At 35.4% G+C, this 27,303-nt stretch overlaps 2 protein-coding genes across 3 annotated transcripts in view; one reads left to right on the top strand and one right to left on the bottom strand.

The window, feature by feature from the left end:
* Positions 1–8,600, bottom strand: part of jph1a (junctophilin 1a) — a 46,248-nt gene extending 37,648 nt beyond the window's left edge. Inside the window, exons 1-2 of the mRNA XM_051098406.1 lie at positions 7,931–8,600; positions 5,572–6,334 (exon numbers count right to left, since the gene is read on the bottom strand). Of these exons, the coding sequence (XP_050954363.1) occupies positions 5,572–6,334; positions 7,931–8,309 (1,142 nt within the window). The 5' untranslated portion in view covers positions 8,310–8,600. The remainder of the gene's footprint in view (positions 1–5,571; positions 6,335–7,930) is intronic.
* Positions 8,601–12,672: 4,072 nt separating this feature from the next.
* Positions 12,673–21,721, top strand: gdap1 (ganglioside induced differentiation associated protein 1). Of its 2 annotated transcripts, none has more exons than XM_051097527.1 (6): positions 12,673–13,024; positions 13,422–13,614; positions 15,057–15,230; positions 18,011–18,105; positions 18,324–18,438; positions 21,169–21,721. In XM_051097527.1, the coding sequence occupies exons 1-6, from the start codon at positions 12,866–12,868 to the stop codon at positions 21,516–21,518; spliced, it is 1,086 nt and encodes a 361-aa protein (XP_050953484.1). In that variant the 5' UTR covers positions 12,673–12,865; the 3' UTR covers positions 21,519–21,721. The 2 variants fall into 2 exon arrangements, with proteins under 2 accessions (XP_050953484.1, XP_050953483.1); XM_051097526.1 differs by having other exon boundaries at positions 12,675–13,024; positions 21,166–21,721.
* Positions 21,722–27,303: the final 5,582 nt, after the last annotated feature.

Below are 27,303 nucleotides of genomic sequence, written 5' to 3'. Positions count from 1 at the left end.
TTGCTAACTAACTGGCTCAAAGTGTGTGTGTCAGTGTGTTTATATCTGTGTGCTTGCATGTGGGTAAGAGACAAATGCAGATGAAGTCATTGTTGTGGCTGACGATAAACATTTGTGAAGTCTTTTGGCACGTAGGGCAGATGACAGCCAGGCAGTGATGGGCTACTGTATCAACTGCTACTGGCTTATGTATTTCTGTCCAGAGCTGATAAGTTGACTCCATCCTTTCCTTATTTAGTCAGCCTGAGTTCTGTGCTGCTGACACACCAGAGAGCATAAGAGAGAAAGAGCGAAAGAGCGAGAGAGAGAGAGAGAGAGAGAGCACAGAGCTGTAGGTTGACTGAACAATTAAATGGTCCTCTATTCCCTCCTTTTTATGGTGAATGACTAATATCAAATGGAGCGGAGTGTGAAGAGGGTGAGAAAAGGTGGGAGGAAAAATTGAAGGGCTCTTTTACCTCTCTCAGTCTCTCATTCATAATCACTAGCATAACCAGGGGCAAAGCTGTCATTATAAATCAGGGAGGAGGGGTTTGTACATGATTCTGCCACTTTTAGAAATTTATATGAATTAATATGTTCGTGCCACCCAACTTTTTGAGAGTTAATAAATATTCATGCCTTAATGAGACCCTCACATTTTTCAAACCGTGGCTAGGATCATATTTCAAGTTAAAACCGAAACATTTTTTTTTTTTTTTTACCCTTCTTAAAGAAAATGACTTATTAAAGCATCCGTATGATGCTAAAATGACTTCATTTTCAAGAATTTCTGCCCTAATTTATCTATTAAAAAAAAACAAAAAAACAAACAAACAAACAAAAATCGCATTTATTCATGTAGTTCATATTTATTTATAAATATAATATGAATATAAAGCTAAATAAAGTTTGTACTGTAATAGTTTTTTTATACAAAAAATGTGTGTGTACTGTTATTATGTATATATAAATACACACACATACAGTAAACATTTTGAGAATATTTCCATGTATTTACGTGCATATATTTATATTCATATAATTTATTTTACATATAAATATATTTAATATATGAAGATAACATTTTTCTTACAATGTGTTAGTGTATTTATATATACATAACAAATATACACAGAAGTAAACACATATTATGTAAACAAAAACTTTTATTTTGGATCCAGTTAATTGTGATTAATCGTTTGACAGCACTATACTGTAAATATTAAACATTGTATTACAATATTCAAAATATAATACACCAAAATACTTTTTTGCGGAGGGATTACTCAAGTTTAGGGCTAACAATTATTTAGTAATCGAGTAATCAGTCGATTATTCTGATGATTAATCGAGTAATCTGATAATTATAATAAATTTTTTCTGTGGTAAGTGAACAATAGTCTTGAAAATTACTTAAAATACATATACAACAGCAACGAGACAATAGTAATAATAAGTATCAAAAGCAAGTAATCATACGGTTTTATAGAACAAAACTGTTCAAATACATAATGTATTTTGAACAGTAGAACTAATGTACATTACGCATTATAACAAATGACTCCAGAGGGCGCTAAAGGCCTGACGATTGTTTTTACACTTTACTGCACAATCTAATCCTTGTTTAATATTGACTAATCAACATTTAACTCAAATGTGCACTAAATTTTTAATATTTGGCCTTTTATTTTCAACAGAAAAGGTACAGCCACTGTAATTTCTTGAATATGTGGATATTAGGGATGTGCGGGTCTAGTCGACTAAGAGTAAGGGTTTAAACTTTTATTTGGAAACCCCGATGAACAGTTAGCATATTGAGAAAGATATTGACATATTCTTCTGTGTTTGCGTAGGTTTACAAATTATTCACCTTACAGAACTGAAGAAATGGCGCATGATGCGTTCCCAGATGAACATTATAATAAACCCAAACTCACTGCAGCATGCATATATGGAGTTCAAGATACTTAAAACATGTAATTAATAGTGCTGTCAAATCGATTAATCACAATTAAGTGCATCCAAAATAAGTTTGTGTGTACTGTGTATCTCTCTCTCCTTTTATTTTGTATGCGATTAATCGCAATTGATCGATTTGTCAGCACTGTAATACCTCTTTGCATGAAGCAGCATTTACTGTGAACAGAGCCGTTCTGATATGCACTTACATTATGTAACCTACATACATTAATAATTAAAGCACATATATTAAACCTGCATCACATATATTTATTTTATTTAATTGTAGCATTTGTGAATTCACAAAAGCATTATGCTACGGTCTAATAATGCGTTTCATAAATTTTCATCCGTGAAACACTTCCGGTGTTTTGCAGGTTACTCGACACGGGCAAATTGCAGTCTGGGATTTTTTTAAATCAAGTCCTTGTATTGGATCCTCATTTATTTTTGAAGCATAGTGTGTGTCACTTTATTTTAAGAAGTCACAACAAGGAAATCCTATTCATTTGTACATTAATAAGACATTTACCTAATAGTAGCTCACTCTCGTCAATAATTTTCTTTGCTAACACCTGTAGTGAACCTTTTATATTCTGTAGCTGTCCTGCCACTGAATCTATCACGTTTCCTTTCACAGCGAGGCCAAGTACGCTAGTTAACCTTTCACACTACCTCCTAAAACAGCAGATTCTGTTGACCGCAGCAACAGCCCTGCCCCTGAAGCAAGGGAGGAGGGGGGGTCCGTAGGATTATATTTACGACCTTTTGAAGGGAATATACTCTAGGGTGGAGTGAAGATAGTGAGGAGTATTACTGTATCAATCTTTAAAGCACTGCTAGCCAGCCAAGACTCTTGCTCAGCTGTAACTGAATGCAAGTAATGCATAGTAAAATGGCTTTACTTTCATTTCGTAGCACTGGTAATGACCCTGGAGCGTAAGCCTTGTAACCCTGACCCACTGCTCACCGAGGGAGAGGTAATCACAGAAGACAGGCCACTCCTGAGAAGGACACATGCCAGATACTCAGCTAATGGTGCCCAGTACGTGCTATGTGGCTTATTCATAGTTAAAATAAATGCAGAACATGTAAATAGCCTGAAAGTGGTACTCAAACCAGCTGTTAACCTGTATGACCCCTTTAAACACTAGCAGCACAAGCGCTGCCTATATTCTGCGTCATGTTATTTATTGATTGGCTAATCACTAATATAAGGTCAGAACATCACGGTCATCAGTCAGCCGAAACACATACATGAGGCAGACGTGCACATATACACATACCAATAGTCACTCACTCCTATCTGGGATCTTTAAGAAAATTAAAAGTTAGTGGGTACATTAGGGTTAAAGGTTACAAAAGGTTCAGCCCCACACTGTGCTGACACAGGAACGAAGAATTTATGCAATTAAACCACTCGAATCCAACGTTTATATTTATACAGAGTGTGTACACATTCACACATAACTCATTATACTGGAATTTGGTTTACTGAAGACCGAGCAAGATTTATAATGTTCAACAAAGTATCTGTTTGGTTGGTCTACGGAAGGAATATGTGCATGTGAGTTTCCTGAGACGTGTTTAGGATGTTATGAATTTGTGTGCCTTGAATAAATGGTTTACACAACACATCCATTAAAATGTCTGTCTAGTTTGGCTCTTGGCAAGGGAACAGACATCATAATAGTGTACATGAGATGCATGACCCCATGACTGCTCCCTGCGCATCTGAGCTATGGACAAATAATAGACACCAATCCTCAAAAAGGTTGCTTGAACGACCTTTCAGAACTCATACTTTCTAACCATTCGAGAAGGATATCTGTTAAAAACACCTGAACATTGTTGGTGTGTGAGGCAACATCTTAAAATAGGTCTATGACATATGGTTAATGAATGACGTCTAAATAAATGCCCCATACCCCATATGTCTGAACCATGCAGACATCACAGCTTAACAGTACAAGCAGTAACAATCTTAGGAATGTTACAGAAGCCTTGATGTGGCAGGTGCACTTGATCACAGCAGTTTCAAGTCAACCTGTCATGACTGACACGATATATTACGAAATTGTGATGATTCTACAGTTGTGACAGTAATATATTCTTGTTATAATGTCTGTCATCATTTACTCACCTTCATTTTGTTCCAACGCACATTTGACTTTTTTTACATGGGCTATGAAAGGGAAAAATTAACTGCCTATATAATGGGGATTCAAGCTGTTGACTTTCAAAATGACAAAGATGCAGTATTAAAGTATCATGAAAGCAATCAATGTGACTGCATTATTTAAGTCTTTTAAAATCATATGACAACTTTGTGTGACTAACAGACCAAAACTGAACCAAAAAAACTTTCTGTACTAAATATGATTATGTGAAACTGCAACTGAGTTATACAAATTAGTGGAGCAGTGTTCATTTAGCAGTATTTATAGTAGTGCTCTAGTGATGTTTTATTAATTAAGTTCATTTATTAAGTTTTTTTCCCCAATGTTTATATTTAGCCTTTATCAATTTTTATTTCAGTTGTAGTCATTTTTAGTATTTTATTTTTTTTGTATTGAATATTTATGTGTTTTAGCGCTGTCAAATCGATCATGATTAATCGCATTCAAAATCAAAGTTTGTATACGTTGTAGTTGTGTATACTGTGTGTGTGTGTGTGTATATATATATATACACAGTAATCAACATTTAAAGTGGATCAAAACCTTTAATCAAAGTATATTTATTTATTTATATATTTATTTTAAGTTAAGTTAAAAACAATAGAATAGAAATGAATATATATACACATTTTCTTTATTATAAATTTAATTTCCTAAATATATACATCTATGTATGTAATTATATATAAACATACACATGCAGCACACACACACACATTATGTAAACACACATATATATAATTTTAGTCAGTTTTATATATATTCAATGCCATTAATTGCAATTAATCTATTTAACATTGTTTTATTATATATATATATATATATATATATATATATATATATATATATATATATGAATATATGCGATTAATCGCAATTAATTGATTTGACAGCAGCACTAATATATACATAATTTTAGTCAGTTGCAAAGGCAAGTTTTATTAAAATAAATAAATATATAAATGTAAATAAATAAAAAAAAATAAAATAAAAAAATATATATATATATAAATATATATATATATATATATATATATATATATATATGTATGTATATAGTTTTATTAAAATAAATAAATATATAAATGTAAATAAATAAATATATGTAAGATATGATATATATACACACATCTATATATAAATTTTATTTAAATTAAGAAAATATGCTTTTAATAATTTTAGCAGTGGAGGGTTTTTTTTTTCCACACAAAACCACTGTATGACTTCAGATGGTTTGAAATATAGCTACTTTTTGGTCATTCTGAAGTTCAGCAGCTCGGATCCCCATTCACTTTATTATATTTATTATATTATTCTTACATTTCTCCTTTAACGTTGCATTGAAGAAGAAAGTCATATGAGTTTGGACTAATGTTAGATTTTGTTAATGATACCAGAATTAAAATTTTCAGCTTTAAAAAAAGGACTTTCAGCAAAGGAGGGGCCCTACCTTGACACTGCTATTTCCACTTTAGTCCTGGCGATAGCTGCCGCCCTTCGAGCCCCCTCCACGGCCCTGTCCACTTTTTCTTTAGTTTTATGGTTTTTGAGAGGAATAAGCTGCTTCCTTATCCCACGCACCAACACGTTATTTTTATACTTTCCCTCCTCTTTGGTTCCATCTGGGAATATAGTGCATCCATATCCATGCCTCTTGTTGTTCATCCATTCCCCTTCGTACTTTAGCCCGTTGGATCGCTCACTGACTCCGAACCCATTGCGTTTGTCATTCTTCCACTCGCCCATGTAGGACTCTGTGGTGGTGGCGTCCACATGGTCCTCCATGGGGGTGTACTCATCGGGCACCTCTCCGTCTCCATAGCTGATGGTGGAGTTGGCGTCGCTGGAGCTGATGCGGCTCATGGTGGCGTCGCTACGTGCCGAGCTCCGTTTGCTAGAGATGGACGTTTTGGAGTCAGATTTACGTAGCTGGCGGAGGCTGCCGAAGAGGGACCCGCGGCGGAACAGGCCCTTCTTCTTTCCGGTGACGACTTCGGTGTCGCTGTGAAAATTCAGCACGAAACCACCACGGCTTCCAACTGGTGTGTCGGGTACCGCGTCCTGCAGAACGGCGCCATTGCTTTGCACGCTTCTTAGGGAGGCCAGGGAGGTGCGAAGCGGAGAGCGAATAATGGTGGCCATTCCATAAGGCACGCTCTGTCGTACACCATAGCCATGCCTCATGCCCCCCATCCACTGGCCTTGATATGTGCCTTTTGAAACAAAAACAGAAAGTAATTTGGATTAAAACATATTCATAATTTCAGCTTTAATGGTAGTCTTAATGATGAAAAGCATACAGCGCATTACCATATCAAACATCAATTAACGTTAGTTAACAACTCATAACTCATGATTAGAAAACCGTAAGAGTGTAACTAATGAAAATTGGATGATTAAAATCTCTTGCCTCTTCAGTGATGCATGACAAATGTGTTTTATGTTCACAGTGTTCATCAGAGTCAGCCTAATCTAAAAATCACTGAGACAAATGACACAGATCCCAAAACTAATGTGGGCTCCAACATGCAAAACATCAGGTAAATGTTGGATGTCAAACTGCAATGCCACGAAATGCATAATAAGAGTAATTTTGTGCATATATGCCAAAAAAATACAAATATTTATCCTGATGTCACCAGCATTTCTTCAGTGTACTTTAAAGACATTAGGTTTTATTTACAGTCAATGGCAATGACCTATGGCCTAACAGTTGGCAAAAACATAAATAGAATCAGGAACCTTGAATCGGCATTTTCATGGTGTTCCATTTTATTAAAGATTCTAAAAATCTAATTCTTATGGAACTTCATTGTATTTAGTGGGAAGACCTTTACTGAATCTACAGCGCAAAAGAAACATTGTTCAATGTCGTCTGTAACCAATATATTCAAAACTACATGTACACATAGTCAGTACAGTGTTTTTTGTTTCGCAATGGTTTGACAGATGTTCATTTTATATTATGTACATACAGATTTATTTTATTGTTTTCAAACGTACTTTACTCATTACTTATTTTATTTTAATACTATCTTTATTGTAATATTGTACATTTTCTTATCATTATTTGTGTGTAATGTTTGCCAATGCTATATGTAAACACAATCATGCCATTAAAGTACTTAAATTAGAAACTGAATTTTAAAAAGTCCAGAATTTTCTCAGATATATTCACAAGCAAGCAAATTTTCAAACGAATGACTCGTTTGATTCGATTCTTTTAAGCGAATCAAAAACATTCTGCGCCATCAACGTGTGTTCGACTCTCGAACGAATGACTCTTATGAGCCGGTTCTTTTTAGTGAATCAAAACCGATCGTGAATCATTCGGAGCGGTTACTGTATTTAATCTGACTCACTTACTGAACCGCAAGTTGTTACTTTCGTCATGTCCGAATCGAAATGAAGCAACAGCTGTTACAGTGTTATGTTGTACTTAAGGCTCCGAGGCTTAAATCAGCGTCGTAACTGTCTGGTTGTTCATATGATAAATTGTAGTCAAAGATAAATGTTTAGCCGTATGCATAAACAAATGAAATACATCCCCATATTTTGGTACGTTTAGGCCTGAAATTATAATATAATGATTGGGACTAACATTTCCAATTGTAAACACAGAATCAAATCTATCCCTGATTTGTTACATCTGTAAAGAAGATCATTTGGTAACAGTCTGCTGTGTTATTTTCAAACATTCTTTCTTAGAACTATTAAATAATCATTAATGGAACGTGTAAGGAATCGACCAGAGGAATCGTAATGGTGCAACTGCTGACGATTCTCATGATATTTGCAGTGGCACTTACCACCATCCCCGTAGGTTTCGACTCCATAGCCATCCTGTAGTCCATTACTCCACGTCCCATCGTATCTAGCAGGTGTATTGGTGCTCTGCCGAACTCCATAGCGACCCTTGAACCCGTGACTCCACTCCCCACGATAAACCCATTTTCCCTTGGTCTCAACACCCAGCCCGTGGCGTTTGCCCTGCGACCAGTAGCCCTGGTACGTATTCCCGCTGGGCCAGGTGTAGACCCCGACTATCTCAAAACCGTGGGACCAGGACCCGGCGTACTCGCCTTGACCCTTGGGTCCCGTGCAGATGCCGTGTCCGTGGGCTTTCCCGTCCTCCCATCCGCCACAGTAAGTGCCTCCATCGTCGAAGTCGAACCGTCCGCCCGTCATTCAGAATGGGATGAAAATAAAAACAGTCGTAACGTTGCCGTGCGCTTCTTCTTGTCTTTCTCTTTCATTAAACCTTCTTTTCTAAGCCGAGTTCAGCAACAACGATTAAACCGGGGTGAATTAATCACACTGGAGATGTTGTTGTTTGGTATTTTTGCTTGGGTTGTGAGAGTATGAATGAGGAGGCAGGTTTAGTGCATCATTGCCGAAGCCGCACACGCTGGAACCGCCGCTGCGTTTCACCGACTCCCTCCGCTCGCAGGCGCTGCGCAGAGCAGACACAACGAGAACCCGGCGCGGCACCGAAAGACGCTGCCAATCGTCCCGCGTCATCGCCGCGGCCCCGCCCACTTCACCCTCACTGGGCTAAATGAGAGCCCCCAGGTTCAGAGGTTGTAAGAAAAGCTCATTGTTATGTCTCCTTTCTTTTCCTGGAGCAGGATATTTTTTGGTCTTTTTTATTTAGTTAAAAAAGGAAAATGCTAAAAAAAAAAAAATACTGCATATGTAAGCATGTTTTGGAAAAGATTTAAGCAGAATTTCATGTACCTGTGAATTTTGTGGACTGGAAAAAATAACAATTAAGCATTTTTGAATTATTCTGTTTACTCAAGATTATGCAGAAACCTAGAAATTTGTGTATTTGCTGTGTCTTAGTGCATTAAGTAATTATTTATTTATTAGAAAAATTCTATATACACTACCAGTCAAAAGTTTTTAATGTTTTTTTACATAGCTGGCTGCCTGCATTTATTTGATCCAAATTACAGCAAAAATAAATATTTTTTCTATTTAAAATAACTACTTTCTATTTGAATGTATTTTAAAATGCAATTTATTCCTGTGATCAAAGCTAAATTTTCAGCATCATTACTCTAGATTTTTTTCAGGATTCTCTGATGAATACAAAGATCCGAAGATCAGCATTTATCTGAAATAAAAAGCTTTTGTAACATTATAAACTATACCATTCAAAAGCCTGGAGTCAGTATATTTTTTAATACTTTTATGTAGCAAGGATGCTTTAAATTGATTAAAAGTGATGATAAAGACATTTATAATGTTATAAAAGAGTTCTATTTCAGATAAATGCTGTTCTGAACTTTCTATTCATCAAATAAACCTGAAAAAGTTCTACTCAGCTGTTCTACTCAACATAATAATAATAATAATAAATGTTTTTTGAGCAGCAAATCAGAATATGTTATAATGATTTCTGAAGGATTATGCGACTGTAGTAATGATGCAAAAAAATTTAGCTTTGAAATCACATGAATAAATTACATTTTTTAATGTTCAAATAGATAATAGTCAAAATATTTCAAAATTGTATTGTTTTTGCTGTAATTTGGATCAAATGAATGCAGGCTTGGTGAGCAGAAGAGACTTAAAAAAAATTTAAAATCTTACTGTTGAAAAACTTTTGACTGGTTGTGTATAAAAACTATGTTTTAAACTCTACATACAAGAAAAGTGGCCTAGTTCAAGAACATTTTGTTTTAGTCTTTCTAAATTTCATTTTCAATTCAGTGTGTTACTTGCCATTCCCATTTGTGATTATTAGTCAAATCTGAGTAGGCTATTTTAAGTAAGGCTTTCTGCAAGCCTTTTTTTTTTTTTTTACATTTTTGAAATGACTTACATATTATAATTGAAAATAGTCATTTTCTGTTTTAATACATTCTAAAATTAATTTATTTTTCAGTGTCACATGGTAATAATAATAATAATTTTTTGCTGATTTGCTGCAATAATACTTTTACTTAGCAAAGATGCACTGAATTTATCAAAAGTGACAGTTCATAATGTTACAAAAGATTTAGATTTTAAATAAACAATATTCACTGAATTTTCTATTCATTAAAATTCTATTCATTCAAGATTATTGGTTAAACAAAAATATAAAGCAGCAAAAACTGATCATTGAGTTGAGCACTAATACTAATAATAATTGCGCAGAAAATCAGCATATTAAAATGACTTACATATTGGAAAAAAACTAAAAACAAAAAAGCATGGAAAATGTCACATTTTTTAAGGGTCAGAGTTTAAAGAGTACTGCTGTAATAGGCCATAATGTCATGTACAGACAAACACTGAAAAGGATGCATTAGCTGTGATAAAAGTAAATAAGAGAGGAAATGTAGACGCAGGCCAGAATTTGTTGAAATCGTCCAACTCTCTAACAACTTTGCCTGCTAATTTGCAACATCTACTCTTTTTTTTTTTTCTAGAAAGTTCTTTACTTTTATGAGACTGGGGACCTGGGAGCCACTAGGGGGCATTAGTATACTTTCAAGGTCATTTCTTTTTAATAAATTACAATAATCTTATTTAATTAAAACACTACAAACTTCCACAAAGTACTACATGACAGCATGTTTCTTAATTTATTTTATATAATTTATTTTTCCTAATTTTATTTTGTCCCCTCAACTTACTTTCTTTCTTTCTTTCTTTCTGAGATATGTCTCTCTATACTTCCTTTCAGCAATTTGGTTGATGCATTTGGACGTATATATTATATAAGCCAGTGTTGGGAAGGTTACTTTGGAAATGTAATAGCTTACAGATTACAAGTCACTCGATTTAAAATGTAATAAATAGTGTAACTTTTCAATTACTTTATTAAAGTAATGTAACTTACTTTTTTTGATTACTTTTCGAAAATTTATATTTAGATATTAATATTTTCAACTGTCAATCATTTTGAAACATTTAAACCAGACAGAGTTAACCTTACAGTAGCACTCAACACTGATTACTGTCAGACTTTTAAAATCCTTTATCACTTGAATTAAATTTAAAATAAGTAAGGAATAATACACAATTTTATTTTGCAATAACAAATGGCTGGATGTACATTATCCCATTTATTACACAGCTGCTTGCCACAAAAACAAATAATTAGACATGAAACACTGATCTGAGTTGAAGTATTTGAACACAAAGCAAAACAAAATGGCAGCAGCTGTTTTTTTTTTTTTTTTTTAAAGAATGAGTTCACAAAACCAGGATGACATAATTAAGAAATTGTACACATAATACTGGATTGAGTTTTAATATCTTATTAGCTAACCAAATGCAAAGTTTCCACTAAGAAAAACTATCAAGCATATAGCGCCGACTTAAGTTTCCTGGATTAGTCTGTGTTATTAGCTTTTACCAGTTGTTATGGAATGTTATGTGTTATGTTGGAATGTCATGACTGACCAATCAGAATCAAGCATTCCACAGAGCTGTGTAATAATAATAATTTAAAGCACAGCCACCAAAATTCAGACTTAACACTTCTTATTTACTTGTTTTTAGATCATATGAGGTTAATTTCAGATTTTAAATCATAACAAGAAATAGTTTAATAGCTATGATACTGGTTGTGAAATCAAATGTTTGCATAGTTATGACAGGAAACGCTGGCATCTAACAATGCCTTGGAAAAAAACAATTAATCTTAAAAACTAAAGTATGTGCCTAAACCAATAAATAATAATAATAAACAGTTATTGAATAAGCATGTGTCCTATTCTGTGTCCTAAACTCCTGAAACATTCGTGTCTCATTTTAGAGCAATCAATGCAGTTTATAAAATAAGTCAATTAAATCTGTATGTGGGTGCGTTTGTGTGAAAAAAATTCAGATGTAACCCCCTTTGTAATCACTGACATTTTTCAAAAGTAACTGTAATTTAATTACATATTTTTCTCTGTAACTGTAACTAATTACAATTACATTTATTTTGTAATTAAATTACGTAATTCCGTTACATGTAACTAGTTACTCCCCAACACTGATTTTAGCCTACAATATAATCAAACACTGGGTCTACTAAATCAAATGGTCAATTTATGTGCTTTAACATCAGGTAACAGTTTATTTTTTTGTACTGGTAGCTTACTTTTTTTATTAGTATACTGCAAATTATAAATTGTGGAAAAATAATAACTCTAGCCTATACACAAGTCGAAATTTTCAGTCTTTAATAAATAAAATAAAAATTTCTCAACATGTTATAGCAGTTTGTAATCACCGGCTTAATGTAATTTGATTGAGAACATAGTCTACAGAGACATCTGTTGGTTCATTTAAAAAGTGCGCTTCTGATTTATACTCTCCAACCATGAAAATGCATATTATAAATGTATTTTAAAAATCTGTTTTTATTTATTTTTTTTATTTGTAAAAACAATAATTAGATTTTTAAATGATTTAAACAGAAAAAAATCAAAACATAAATATCTAATATTTAATATATTTATATTACACTTCATGATTGTGAATGTGGTTGAGTGTCCTTTAAGAAGTTGGGTACCACAACTGGAGGCTGCGCCGTTCGAAACATTGGCTGTGTTTCAAAACCTAGTCCGCTGACTACCTAGACAGCATCTGTGGGCATCATATTGGTGTGTAGCTACCAGTTTCAAGGCGCCTTGAAATACACGGATACTTGCTTGTGAGTTCAATAAACACTTAAGCGTTTAAAGCCCAAGAATGCTGCACACTAGTAAGACGCACGAACATGCCGTCGAAGGCAGCTAGGTTTTGAAACACAGCCAATGACTGATAAAATGGCGGTGGAAAACATCGGTGAATCTCAGGATGAGAAGGAAATTCTTCTTAAGTCGGAGGATAGCGGTGAGGTTGTTGAGAAAACAAAAGACAAAGAGTCCAAACTTATTTTGTATCATTGGACTCAGTCATTCAGCTCTCAGAAGGTAAGCAATCCCATAATTCAACATTACATTGAGAGGCCAAGAGCATCAGGGTGGGTGCAGCATCTGATCTGTTGTTTTGATTATGATATTCACATAGTTTAAACACCGGACATTATTTGGATTATTCCCATTCATGTAGCTGTCTCAGTTAAACAATTGCTGATTGACAGCTTGTTAATTATTCATAAATTATACATTATTAATGATGCAAGTGTGTAGGCTGTTGAATTGCTGTAATCATAACAGACGCCTTAATTACAACTGTAAAACAACAGCGTACCCTGCTGTTGTTTTCTTAAACAAGATGAGAGTGTGAGTGCTAAATAACTGCTGTCTTTCTTTGTTGTAATTTTCTAATGAATCACCCAAACAAAGGAACATTGTGTTTTTGTCGTAGGTGAGACTGGCAATAGCTGAGAAGGGTCTTCGGTGTGAGGAGTATGATGTGAGTCTGCCTCTGAGCGAACACAATGAGCCCTGGTTTATGCGTCTGAACCCCACCGGAGAGGTTCCTGTGCTGGTTCACAATGACAATGTCATCTGTGACCCCACACAAATCATGGACTATTTGGAGCAGAACTTCTGTGATGGTAAACGCGTAGGATTTGGGTTTGATGTCATGTGTAAAACAGTATTTACAATTACAAATTGCATGAATTGCAGTGTAAAATGCTATAAATACAAAAGTTCTGATGGGAATATAATGCTGATGAACCCTCTGACGCATGGTATCCACCACATTTCTTTAAAATCATTCAGTGTGTGATGTCACATACAAATAATAATAATAATAATAATAATAATTCTAGATGACTGCCTCTTTAACTGTCACTGTTTTTTTATTTATTTACTTATTTATTTAAATACTACCAGTCTGATAATTAAGATGTTTTTAATATTTGTAAAAAATAAATAAATATATATATATATATATTATTATTATTATTATTATTATTTATTTATTTTTTTTTTTTGGTAAAGAGATTTAATTCAAGAAAGTAAATAGTAGTATTGTAAAATATTATTATAATTGAAAATAGTCATTTTCTGTTTTAATACTTTCTAAAATTAATTTAGTTTTCAGTGTCACATGGTCCCTAGAAATCATTTTTTGCTGATTTGCTGCAATAATACTTTTACTCAGCAAGGATGCACTGAATTTATCAAAAGTGCCAGTAAAAATCTTCATAATGCTACAAAAGATTTAGATTTTAAATAAACAATATTCACTGAATTTTCAATGCATTAAAATTCTGTTCATTCAAGATTATTGGTTAAACAAAAATATAAAACAGCAAAAACTGATAATTGAGTTGAGCGCTAAGTCTAATAATAATTGTGCAGAAAATCAGCATATTAAAATGATTTCTGAAGGATCATGTGACGCTGAAGACTGGCGTAATGGCTGCTGAAAATTCAGTTTTGCAATCACGAGTAAATTACATTTTAAAATACATTACAATAGGAAACAGTTACAAAATATTACAATAAAATATGTTTTTACTGTATTTTTGGTTAAATAAATGCAGCCTTCATTTTGAGTCTTTTTGACCTGTAGTAATTAAATTTTAAATTAAAATAATGGAAATTGGGAATATTTCTCTTATTGTTCTAAATGAAAAGAAACAAGTTTTATCTTAGTTATTTAATAATTAATGCATTAGAGGGTTCAATAAATGTATGACTAAACAAATTCTAAATAAACTCCTATACCTAAATACACAGTTAATAAATGCATTTAAAACACTCCATTTTCATGATGTCTGTATTAGATGTCAGCTGAATTCTTTGATTTCTGTATTTTTGTGAGCTTTTTCTGTGTTCAGTGCATTTGTTATATTCTTTTCATTTGGTTGCATTTATGTTTGCATGTACCATTTTACGTTCAGCCTGTGCAGACATTTGGATAACATGAGAGGCATTGAAGGGTGAGTCAAAATAATGCCCTGGAGAGCAGCTCAAGCAGATTGCAGCTACATTTTTGGGTCATAATGCCTACTGTATATGTGCTTTGTGCCGTTCTCTGAATCAGAGCACACTCCAAAGCTGATCCCAGAAGAGGGAAGCACCTATTATCATCGAGTTCAGCATTACAGAGAGCTGCTGGACTCCCTGCAGATGGATGCGTACACCCATGGCTGCATCCTCCACCCAGAGATCACCGTAGACTCCCACATCCCAGCTTACGCCACCACCCACATTCGCAGTAAGACGGATAATAATATCTTCATTTGAACCTTCCATTATTGTGAATACTGTGAATTAAAGGAATAGTTCATCCATAACAAAAAAATGAAAATGTACTTAGGACACCTAAGATGTAGATGGCTTTGTGTCTTATTCAAAGAAGATTTGGAGAAATTTAGCATTACATCATTCGCTCAACAATTGATCCTCTGGAGTGAATGGGTGCTGTGAGAATGAGAGTCCGAAGAGCTAAGAAAAACCCACAAGTAATCCACATGTCTCCAGTCCTTTAATTAACATCTTGTGAAGTGAAACGCTGCATGTTTATGAGAAACAACACAATCATTAAGTTGTTAACTTTAAAACATTGCTTCTGGCCATAATACCAGTCCATAATCCGTAATATCACCTCCTCCAGTCAAAATGTGCATCCCCTGTTGTCCTTAAAAAAATCTACTGACATTTGTTTAGAACTGTTTTGGACTGTTTATGCTTGTAAACAGTGCTTGATCTGGATACAGATTCAAACGAGATGGTTTTTTTCACTTGAGAAAGCAATATTATGGACAGAGGGCTTGTAATTTAGCTTGAGGCAAGGGTTTGAAGTTAAAAACATCTTGATGGATTTGTTTCACTTCACAAGAGGTAAATTGATGGACTGGAGTCGTGTGGATTACTGTGATGTTTTTTTAGCTGTTTAGGCTCATTCTGACGGCACCCATTCACTGCAGAGGATCCACTGGTGAGCAAGTGATGCAATGCTAAATTTCTCCAAATCTGTTCCAATGAAGAAAAAAAATCATCTAACATCTTGAATGGCCTGAGGGTGAGAAAATTATTAGAAAATTCTCATTTTTGGATGAACTATTTCTAAAGGAGACATTCAATTCCAAAATAGGGTGTTAATTTACTCACCCCCATATCATCCAAGACAGTCGAAAAAAAATTAAGGTTTTTGAGGAAAACATTCTAGGATTTTTCTCCCTATAGTGGACTTCAATGGGTTTCAATGCAGCTTCAAAGGGCTCTAAACAATCCCAGCTGAGGAAAGGGTCTTATCTAGCGAAATGATCGGTCATTTTCTAAAAAAAAAAAAAACAAAGCAAATTTTTATACTTTTTAACCAGAAATGCTCATCTTGCTCATCTAGCTCAACCTCACGTTATCATGCACGCATGATGTATTTAGAAGTACCGACCCAGTGTTTACAAAGCAAATGTGCAAAGAAAGTCAAACACCCTTTTACAAGAAAAGCTAAACCAACGATGTCAGACGCTTTTGAAGTTGGAGGAGAAAATAAGATGGCGTTTGTCGCCCTACCCCACCTTTTTGAACCTAAGTACACAGACGAATAACTAATCGCGCGTGACTTTTCCAACGTGATTACCCAATGTGTGAAGATGCGTATGCGCATCACAGAGCTAGTGCAAGATGAGCATTTGTGGTTAAATAGTATATCAGAAAATTATTTCGTAATCGAGTATTCTATCGATTATTCCATCAATTAATCGAGTAATCCAATAAGAAGTCATTTTTCTTTATTAAAGAGCAATAGTAAATATACAAGAGAAAATAAGATAGCAAAAAATAACATTTTTATTGCTGAAATTGCATACATTAATAACCCTGAAAACTAAACCCATTTAATGCATTTATCTCCCAAATTACTTTCAACATGCAAATAAATCAATATAATAATTATAATATATATATATATATATATATATATATATAATAAAATGAAAAAAATAGAAATACAAAAATCCATTTCACATTACTTTAGAAAAAGTTAAACATTACAACCTAAAACGAAGGCATAAATCAATCATTTAGATGTACACACTACATTTACACACTATTTAATTCAGCTCAGAGGGACATGAATGCATTTAACTTGCAGTTACAAATGCATAAATAATATTTTGTTATTTTAAACAAAACATTGAATACTGATATTTACATGTATTTTAAAATTAAGATACTTCAGATGTGAAATCAAAGCCTGCTAGTAGGTGACAGCAAGTCACTGTTGAGTAAGTGAGTCATTGCAATTTAACTGAATCATTTAATGGGTGATTCATTTAAGAACGAAACACCTTCATGTTGCTCAAAGACGCAAAACAGTGCTGTGGCTGTGTTTGTAATTTGTTGGCAAAATAGAGCAAAAACAGGCAATATGCTGTCTAAAATGCAAGTCTCTTAATATTAACTTCTTGTTTATTGATGAACTGTTACATAAAATCAGTATCACATTTGTAATCATGCTGAGGCACTCTTCGTTTGATATTGACTAACTTTCTGTGTGTCACAGAGAGAGAATGAGACAATCAACATGAATGGCACAGTCTTTCACAAAACATAGCTAACTTGGGAACATCATAACTAACCACCATTAATTTACGGTCTTAAATATGTCCAGCGTTTATCGCTTTGTGTGTCAGTAATAATGGTCCGTGGGGAAACACAGTGTTCAGTAAATGGACTAAACAAAGTTATTCGAGGAATCGTTTCAGCCCTAAAAATTACCAATCATATTGCAAGATAAGACCTTTATTCCTCGGCTGGGATCGTGTAGAGCCCTTTGAAGCTGCATTGAAACTGCAATTTGGACCTTCAACCCACTGGCCACCATTGAAGACCACTATATAGAGAAAAATCCTGGAATGTTTTCCTCCAAAAATTAATTTCTTTGCAACTGAAGAAAGAAAGACATTGGATGACATGGGACAGAGTAAATTATCTGAAAATATTCATTCTGGAAGTGATCTTCTCCTTTAACTGTGATTTTCTGTCTTGCAGCACAGATTTTAAACACAGAATCCGAGCTTAAGAAACTAGCAGCGGAGAATCCCGACCTTAAAGATGCTTATATTGCAAAACAGAGACGTCTGAAAGTAAGTAAACATTCATGCAGTGTTCAGTTTCAATTATTCATATGATTAGCCTTTCTGGGCATCTGCTGTTGGTAGCACAGTACCCAAGACCTTGGATGAACTGGTCTGAAGTGATTTTATTCCTCTGAGTATGTGCACTTCATTTAGAATGTAGTCTTGTTTAAAATGCCAAGAAAGTGATTGCTGAATGTCACGAAATGCTGTTTGAATCTCTCTAGAGTAAATTGTTTGACCATGATAACATGAAATATCTGAAGAAACTCCTGGATGAACTAGAGAATGTTTTGGATCAAGTCGAGACAGAGCTGCAGAGGAGGATTGAGGAGACACCAGGTGGGAGAATTTTTGGTTAAATAGTTAAGTCTTTTCACCATAAGATACTGTTATGATGTTTTGTTAAAAGGATTAATTCGCTTGCAGAATAAAAATTTCCTAATATTTTACTCACCCCCATGTCATCCAAGATGTTCATGTCTTTCTCTCTTCAGTTGCAAATAGATTAAGGTTTTTGAGGAAAACATTCCACAGTTTTTCTCCATATAGTGGACTTTTATGGTTCCCAGTGATTGAACTTCCAGATTACAGTTTCCAACGCAGCTTTAAAGGGCTCTAAACAATCCCAGCCAAGGATTAAGGGTCTTATCTAGTAAAACAATCGCTCATTTAAAAAAAAAAAAAATACAAATTTATAGATCAATGACGTGACGGCTAAATTTTTTTAGATTGCATTTTTTTAGTTAAAACTTGGTTTAAATGCATTAAAAAGATGTCACATATATGAAGTACATCTCCTATGTATGGACCCACTATAACTTTTCAAAAAAGATAAGTTATTTGTAATTTTCTGTTATGCAAAGTGTCACAATATCATGTGGTACGACCGTCTGGCCATAACTCTTGTTTTGGAAATGTTTTTTCAATTATTACAAAGTGTTTTGTAACCCTGTATAAAATTGCAAAGCATTTGTATTTATATTTCCATCACAATATACAAACAAACCAAATATCATGTGATGCGACCATCAAGAAACTACCATTTTGAGTCTTTTTTTATTGAAATTCATTCAAAGATAGGACTTCATATAGCATCATATAGCAATTTGCCAATGACCCGTGGAAGCATCAAGCAGGTTTGTAACTCTTTCAACTTTGGAAAAAAATAACCTTTTTAATGGCTGGTATGTACACTAAAAAATAAAAAACACAATTTGTTGAATCAGCTTAAAATAATTTGTTACCCTGCTGCCTTAAAATTTTAAGTTCAGTCAACTCAAATAAGTTTAGTGAATTTAAAATGTTAAGTTGTATTAAGTAACAACTTAGATATTTGTGTCTGCTAAACTTAACAGATGGGTAAGTAACCCGCCTGCCTTAATTTTAAGTTGATTCAACTCAAATATCTAAGTTGTCACTTAGTATAATTTAACATTTCAAGTTGAATAAACTTTTTTGAGTTGACTGAACTTTAAATTTTAAGGCAGCCAGGTTACAAAGTATTTTAAGTTGACTCAACACATTGTTTTTTACAGTGTAGTTACCACATTTGGATATCATGTGATATGAATATTAAGTTATATTTACAAGTATTTATTTTTATTATAAATTTCATAGTGAAATTAGTGAAATTCATAGTGCGACCAAATATCATGTGGTGCGACCACTGCAGAGTGTTTTCCGTTATAGATATTTGTCCCAGATTGGCAGTTTTTGTGCTTTTATATTCAATTGATGGTTTATATACATAAAATACTTTATTTTAGTATCATTTGGAACAGATTTTTATGCAATTTGGGTCATTTGTGATGGTTTATGTTTCATCTTTGTACAATGAGAAAATGCAAAAAATGAATTTAGAGCATATAATTATAGTTTGATAATTATGCATTTATTAGTAATTTATTATTTTTTACTAATAACTATTTTAATCTATTTTACCATATTCCACTGCCAAGCAAAGTAAAATGAATGTTTGCCATAGGCAACATGTTAATTCTGACCCTGCAGTCAAGCACAAACTCCAGGTTTCATTTTCTGTAAGAAAGATGTTCATGCTGTGATATTAGAATCTGCGCCAGCAACCTCCTGCTACCCTAATTTGACCCTTTGCAAAGACCCGCCCCCTTAGTTACTGTTGCTATGTCCGAAAAACCATGGCACTTTTATGCCACACATCATGTTCTAATGCAGTGATAAATACATCATGGAGCAAAGCGGCAACAGGCCCACATGTCAATACACACTATTTTTCAAGTTCAAGTCCACTGACTTTAATCTATTCTCTGGTCTACTTTGTTTGTCGGACAAAGCGGTGTATTTGCTGTTATGATTGGTCAGATCACCTGTTAATCAAACTTCCGAAAGGTCTATTTAGCAGCCAAGAATATAAAATAGATTTATAATGATATAAGGCCTTTGCATCATTTGGAGCGACCACTCATAGGAATAACTGTTTTAAAATAAAAATAAAATATCTCATTACTGTGGTTGTAATATAAATCACTGCTACAGCATGCTTAAGTAAAAGATATTTTTAAAACAGATCGATCAGTTTTTGCAATTTAGAGGAAGAATAAGTCTGCTGACTACATTTAAGAAGGCAACTCTCAAACTATAAAACAAAAATATGAGATCATTATTTACAAAAACTCAAAGTAAATGCAAATACTTTGTTTCTAAACACTTTAATTACTGAGAACATCTAAAAAAAGGAATTAATTTCTAAATAAATAATGGTCGTACCACATGACGTTTTTTAAGGCTATGGCCAATTCATCAAGATGAAAAAACTCTAAAATTACTTAATTTTAAATTTTAATATGAATTTATATGTACACAACATTGTTAATGTTTGAACAATTACAACAGATATAATTTTTTTGTATTTTAAAATTGGCCTGTCAAAAATCCTTATACGCCAATGACCCTTATATACTTTTTAACCACAAATTGTCTATTTACTTTTACACATTTTCAGTAGTAAATTTCCATGCCAACTTCCATTTTTTTCATGCCAAGAATTTTTTAAGTCTGGCATCTTAACCCATCTTATCATTTTTCTAGAAGAGGGCAGTCAGCAGGCTTGGCTTTGTGGTGAGTTCTTTAGCATTGCTGATGTCTCCCTCGCTGTCACTCTTCACCGCCTCAAGTTCCTGGGTCTGTCCCGTCGGTACTGGGGAAATGGGACCCGGGTCAACCTGGAGACCTATTACGAGCGTGTCCTGGACCGGCCAGCTTTCCGCAGAGTGCTTGGACATGTCAATAACATCCTCATATCTGCTGTTCTACCCACTGCATTCAGGGTGGCAAAGAAAAAGGCTCCAGCCTTTGTTGGTGCCACTTTATTGGTTGGCTTGATAGGGGGCGCCACTTACCTGGCTTTTACTTATTTTAAAAGGAGATTTCTAGTGTCTTGAAACAGCTATTGGGACTCATTTAACATTGCTCTGTCTTGTATATGTTTATTGTCACATTTGGCTTATATATACTGTAACAGTTTGATGATGGTTGCACAAGAAGCACTTTTTTGCCATTATATGAAGCAAAGCAGTTTGAGAAATAGCCACAATGTATCTTTCCATTGATAGGTTCATTAAATAGGCTTCAATTCATGCTGTAGGTCCTTCATGGCCAATGTGTTTTGTGCTAAAATGTCTGTTTTAATGTCTGGTCACGATAAGTTGTCTGTTCTGCATTAGTATGTTTCATGCTTTTCACTTAATAAGTCAAAGGATATACAATGCTATATGCAACAATTCTCTGCACAGAAAAAGTCAAATATAATAAAGGATATTTCTCAGTTATGCAAGTGTCTGTTTTACAGCAATTACTGTATATGGTATGTGTGTGTGTGTGTGTGTGTGTGTGTGTATTTCTCATCTTTTTAGATAACTGACAATCTCATACAGGTTTGTTAAATAGTAATGGAAAACCTGCTTAAATTGGTTATTTCACATTTATTAAGCTAGTCACAGTTCACATGCACTATGCAGAGGAAAAAATATTTTACGAAAAACTGAATAGAGATTATCGATAAGATGTCAAAAGATTTGTGAGTAATTTATAACACCATAGAATTTGCAGGGTCTTGAAGGGTCTAAAATAGATTTTGCTCAGGCTATATTGTAATATTTATAGGCAGAATTTTTGTGAAAGAAATAACCCTGATTTCATGTGACATGCTGAGATGTCAGTCATGAAAGAAAACAGCTTGGCTATCGACGTTCTGCTCTTGTGAGGTAGATTTTCTGATATAATAATAAGACTTTCATTTATTTAGTATAGTTTTATTTTTATACTTCATTTAAGGTAGGGAATTAATGACCACAGAGGAATCAGACTACTGCATGGAACAGCTGAACTTGGTTTTTCCGCCTTAATAAATCTGCTCTAATAGAGGGGTAGTGCATCCTGACAGACTCAATAAATGAGATCCTCATCCGAAAGATGTTCCTTTTTACAGGGGCCGGTTTATGGCTAAGTCAAAAAGTCACTCCTTTTGTTATACTAGGACTTTTGGACCCATACAGTGCATGCCAGGGAATGATCACTCCCTGCTGACCAGACTAAAACTACCTACAGCAGCAAACTAGTTTTTCACAAAGGGTCTCCCATCAGTGTAGTGACCAGGCTCAAGCCTGCTTAGCTTCAATGAGGAACCAGACTCTGGCAACCACATGGAACAGCTCAACTTGGTTCTTGTGTTTTAATAAATCTGCTCTAATAGAGGGGTAGCGCATCCTGACAGGCTAAAGACGGCCATCAGAATGCGCTACCATCTCAATAAATGAGGTCAAATTCATAATTAAGGTGGGGAATTAATGACCACAGAGGAACCAGACTCATTTTCGTTTACCACGTGGAACTTGGTTTTTCCACCTTAATGAATCTGCACTAATGGAGGGGTAGCGCATTCTGACAAGCTCAATACGGTCATCAGAATGCGCTACCATCTCAATAAATCAGGTCAAAGTCATAATTAAGGTGGGGAATTAATAACCACAGAAGGTCAGGAGGCCGGTTTAATGCCTCATCCAAAATACATTCCTTTTCGTTATAATAGGAATTTTGGACCCATACAGTACATGCTGGCCGGACTAAACCTACCTCCAGCAGCAAACTAGTTTTTCACAAAGGGTCTCCCATCAGTATATTTACCAGGCCTGCTTAGCATCAGTGAGGAGCCAGACTCTGGCAAATGCATGGAACAGCTGAACTTGGTTCTTGTGCTTTAATAAATCTGCTCTAATAGAGGGGTCGTGCATCCTAACAAGCTCAATATGGCCATCAGAATGCACTACAATCTCAATAAATGAGGTCAAATTCATAATTAAGGTGGGGAATAAACTGCCACAGAGGAACCAGACTCTCGCAAACGCATGGAACAGTTGAACTTGGTTCTTGTGTTTTAATAAATCTGCTCTAATAGAGGGGTAGCGCATCCTGACAGGCTAAAGACGGCCATCAGAATGCGCTACCATCTCAATAAATGAGGTCAAATTCATAATTAAGGTGGCAAATTAATGACCACAGAAGTTCAGGAGGCCAGTTTAATGCCTCATCCGAAATGCGTTCCTTTTCATTATACTAGGACTTTTGGACCCATACAGTACATGTCAGGGAATGATCACCCCCTGCTGGCCGGACTAAACCTACCTCCAGCAGCAAACTAGTTTTTCACAAAGGGTCTCCCATCAGTATATTTACCAGGCCTGCTTAGCTTCAGTGAGGAGCCAGACTCTGGCAAATGCATGGAACAGCTGAACTTGATTCTTGTGCTTTAATAAATCTGCTCTAATAGAGGGGTAGCGCATCCTGACAGGCTGACCAACTAAAACGGCCATCAGAATGCAAACCATCTCAATAAATGAGGTCAAATTCATAATTAAGGTGGGGAATTAATGACCACAGAGGAACCAGACTCTGGTTTACCACATGGAACAGCTGAACTTGGTTTTGTGTTTTAATAAATCTGCTCTAATAGAGGGGTAGCGCATCCTGACAGGCTCAATACGGCCATCAGAATGCGCTACCATCTCAATAAATGAGGTCAAATTCATAATTAAGGTGGGGAATTAATGACCACAGAAGATCAGGAGGCCAGTTTAATGCCTCAGGCCAAAATGCCTCAGCCGAAATACCTTTTCATTATACTAGGACTTTTGGACCCATACAGTAGATGTCAGGGAATGATCACCCCCTGCTGGCCGGACTAAAACTACCACCAGCAGCAAACTAGTTTTTCACAAAGGGTCTCCCATCAGTGTAGTGACCAGACTCAAGCCTGCTCAGCTTCATTGAGGAACCAGACTCTGGCAAACGCATGGAACAGCTGAACTTGGTTCTTGTGTTTTAATAAATCTGCTCTAATAGAGGGGTAGCGCATCCTGACAGGCTCAATACGGCCATCAGAATGCGCTACCATCTCAATAAATGAGGTCAAATTCATAATTAAGGTGGGGAATTAATGACCACAGAGGAACCAGACTTTGTTTACCGCGTGGAACTTGGTTTTTCCACCTTAATGAATCTGCACTAATGGAGGGGTAGCGCATTCTGACAAGCTCAATACGGTCATCAGAATGCGCTACCATCTCAATAAATCAGGTCAAAGTCATAATTAAGGTGGGGAATTAATAACCACAGAAGGTCAGGAGGCCAGTTTAATGCCTCATCCAAAATACATTCCTTTTCGTTATAATAGGAATTTTGGACCCATACAGTACATGCTGGCCGGACTAAACCTACCTCCAGCAGCAAACTAGTTTTTCACAAAGGGTCTCCCATCAGTGTATTTACCAGGCCTGCTTAGCATCAGTGAGGAGCCAGACTCTGGCAAATGCATGGAACAGCTGAACTTGGTTCTTGTGTTTTAATAAATCTGCTCTAATAGAGGGGTCGTGCATCCTAACAAGCTCAATACGGCCATCAGAATGTGCTACCATCTCAATGAGGTCAAATTCATAATTAAGGTGGGGAATTAATGACCACAGAGGAACCAGACTCTGTTTACCGCATGGAACTTGGTTTTTCCACCTTAATGAATCTGCACTAATAGAGGTCAAATTCATAATTAAGGTGGGGAATTAATGACCACAGAGGAACCAGACTCTGTTTACCGCATGGAACTTGGTTTTTCCACCTTAATGAATCTGCACTAATAGAGGGGTCGTACATCCTAACAAGCTCAGTATGGCCATCAGAATGTGCTACCGTCTCAATAAATGAGGTCAAATTCATAATTAAGGTGTGGAATAAATTGCCACAGAGGAACCAGACTCTCGCAAACGCATGGAACAGTTGAACTTGGTTCTTGTGTTTTAATAAATCTACTGTAATAGAGGGGTAGCGCATCCTGACAAGCTCAATACGGCCATCAGAATGCGCTACCATCTCAATAAATGAGGTCAAATTCATAATTAAGGTGGGAAATTAATAACCACAGAAGGTCAGGAGGCCAGTTTAATACCTCATCCAAAAGATGCTCCTTTTCACAGGGGCTGGTTTAGGTCTAAGGGTGTTTTCACACCTGCCTCATTTAGTTCGGTTGAATTGCACTAGAGTTTGTTTTCCCTCTTGGTGCGGTTCGTTTGGGCAGGTGTGAATGTAGCAATTGCACTCGAGTGCGCACCAAAAGCGGACCAAAGAGGCATACCGAGACCTCCTTGAAGAGGAGGTACGCTTTCAAACGAACACTGGAGCGGTTCGGTTGTAGTGCGAAAGCAATCTGATCCAGTGGACCAACGAACCAGGCTTTATCACACTGTATAATGGGTAATTACTTTTCGTTATATACTAAGACTTTTGGACCCATACAGTATATGTCAGGGAATGATCACTCCCTGCTGACCAGACTAAAACTACCCCCAGCAGCAAACTAGTTTTTCACAAAGGGTCTCCCATCAGGCATCAGGCATAACCTGATTTTACCAAGTACGACATGTTCCTGGATCAACATCTTTGTTGACCCTGGAACAACATTGTGATTAACCACAAAATATGTTGACCCAGGAACACATCTAGTCCAATTAAGTGCATTCATCCATCACCAGCTCTGGAGGGTTAATAAAGACCTTCTGAAGTAAACCGATGAGTTTGTGTGAGAAAAATATCCATATATCCAAATATCGGTCACTCTAGTCAATGCTTGTGTTTATACCCGCACCGTGGCTCGTTGAAGCATCCTAGAAGTGACTCTCAGCACTGGACTGCTAAAGTTAATCGCTAATACCTCATCCCTACCCATCCCCCAAACATTTGAATTTCAGTAGGCGGGATTTATTTTAATAATATTCTAATGGGCGCGTTCTGACATCATAAAATTAGGAAAACAAACACTGTAGTCCAAAGGAGCCATTCGTTGTAGTTCTTGAAAAGGGATTTTTAAAAAACGGAATATCTCCTATTGAAGTGGACTTTGAGATTTGTAACTTTGTAGATCTTTTTATGCCCAAACATACACACCACAAATGAATAATAGGGATATTTTTCTTACACAAACACATCGATTCACTTAAGAAGGCCTTTATTAACCCCCCAGCGCTGGTGGAGTACTTTTTATGATGAATGGATGCACTTTATTGGACTTCAAAATCTCAGCACCCATTCGCTGCCATTATAAAGCTTTAAAGAGCCAGGACATTTTTATAATATAACTCCAATTGTATTTGTCTGCCAGAAGAAAGTCATATACATCTAGGATGGCTTGAGAGTGAGTAAATCACAAGGTAATTTTCATTTTTGGGTCTAAAATTCCCTCGAAATAACAAGTTTTTATCCTTTATACCCTAAGGTATATCTTTATACACTCTCCACCACTAAATATCTTGGAGTCTGCAAGTCTAGCAGTATTGATGCATGTTGTGTAGAACCACGGTCACCATGAGATGGCAGTATTGCCATGTTAGTGTTAAAACTGTGACTGCAAGGAGGTTATAATGACCTCTGAGTGGACTGAGATGAAGTTAGAGAAACATTGCATTCACCCATGTCTATTCCTCATCTGATTAGACTAGACATCTTGCTACAGGTCTTCCAGAATTTAAGACATGACTTTCCTTTGTGGTTCTTCAGGTATCCAAATCACTTGGTGTTGGGTGCGGTATAATTCCGTCTTATAAATATCACAGATGTGGTCATATCAATGTTCTGGCCAAATGTAAAATATATCTGGATGATTCACACCGAACAGAGTTCACATTT

This window comes from Labeo rohita, chromosome 24, assembly GCF_022985175.1.
Source record: "Labeo rohita strain BAU-BD-2019 chromosome 24, IGBB_LRoh.1.0, whole genome shotgun sequence".
NCBI lineage: Eukaryota > Metazoa > Chordata > Actinopteri > Cypriniformes > Cyprinidae > Labeo > Labeo rohita.
This window is presented reverse-complemented; position numbering and strand designations above follow the sequence as displayed.

Bases quoted from the DNA above. Each gene is read 5' to 3' on its own strand.
- gdap1 (XM_051097526.1), top strand. From the start codon at position 12,866: ATGACTGATAAAATGGCGGTGGAAAACATCGGTGAATCTCAGGATGAG. The intron at 15,231-18,010 runs GTAAGACGGATA...TCTGTCTTGCAG, and splicing joins CGCCACCACCCACATTCGCA to CACAGATTTTAAACACAGAA. The intron at 18,106-18,323 runs GTAAGTAAACAT...GAATCTCTCTAG, and splicing joins CAAAACAGAGACGTCTGAAA to AGTAAATTGTTTGACCATGA.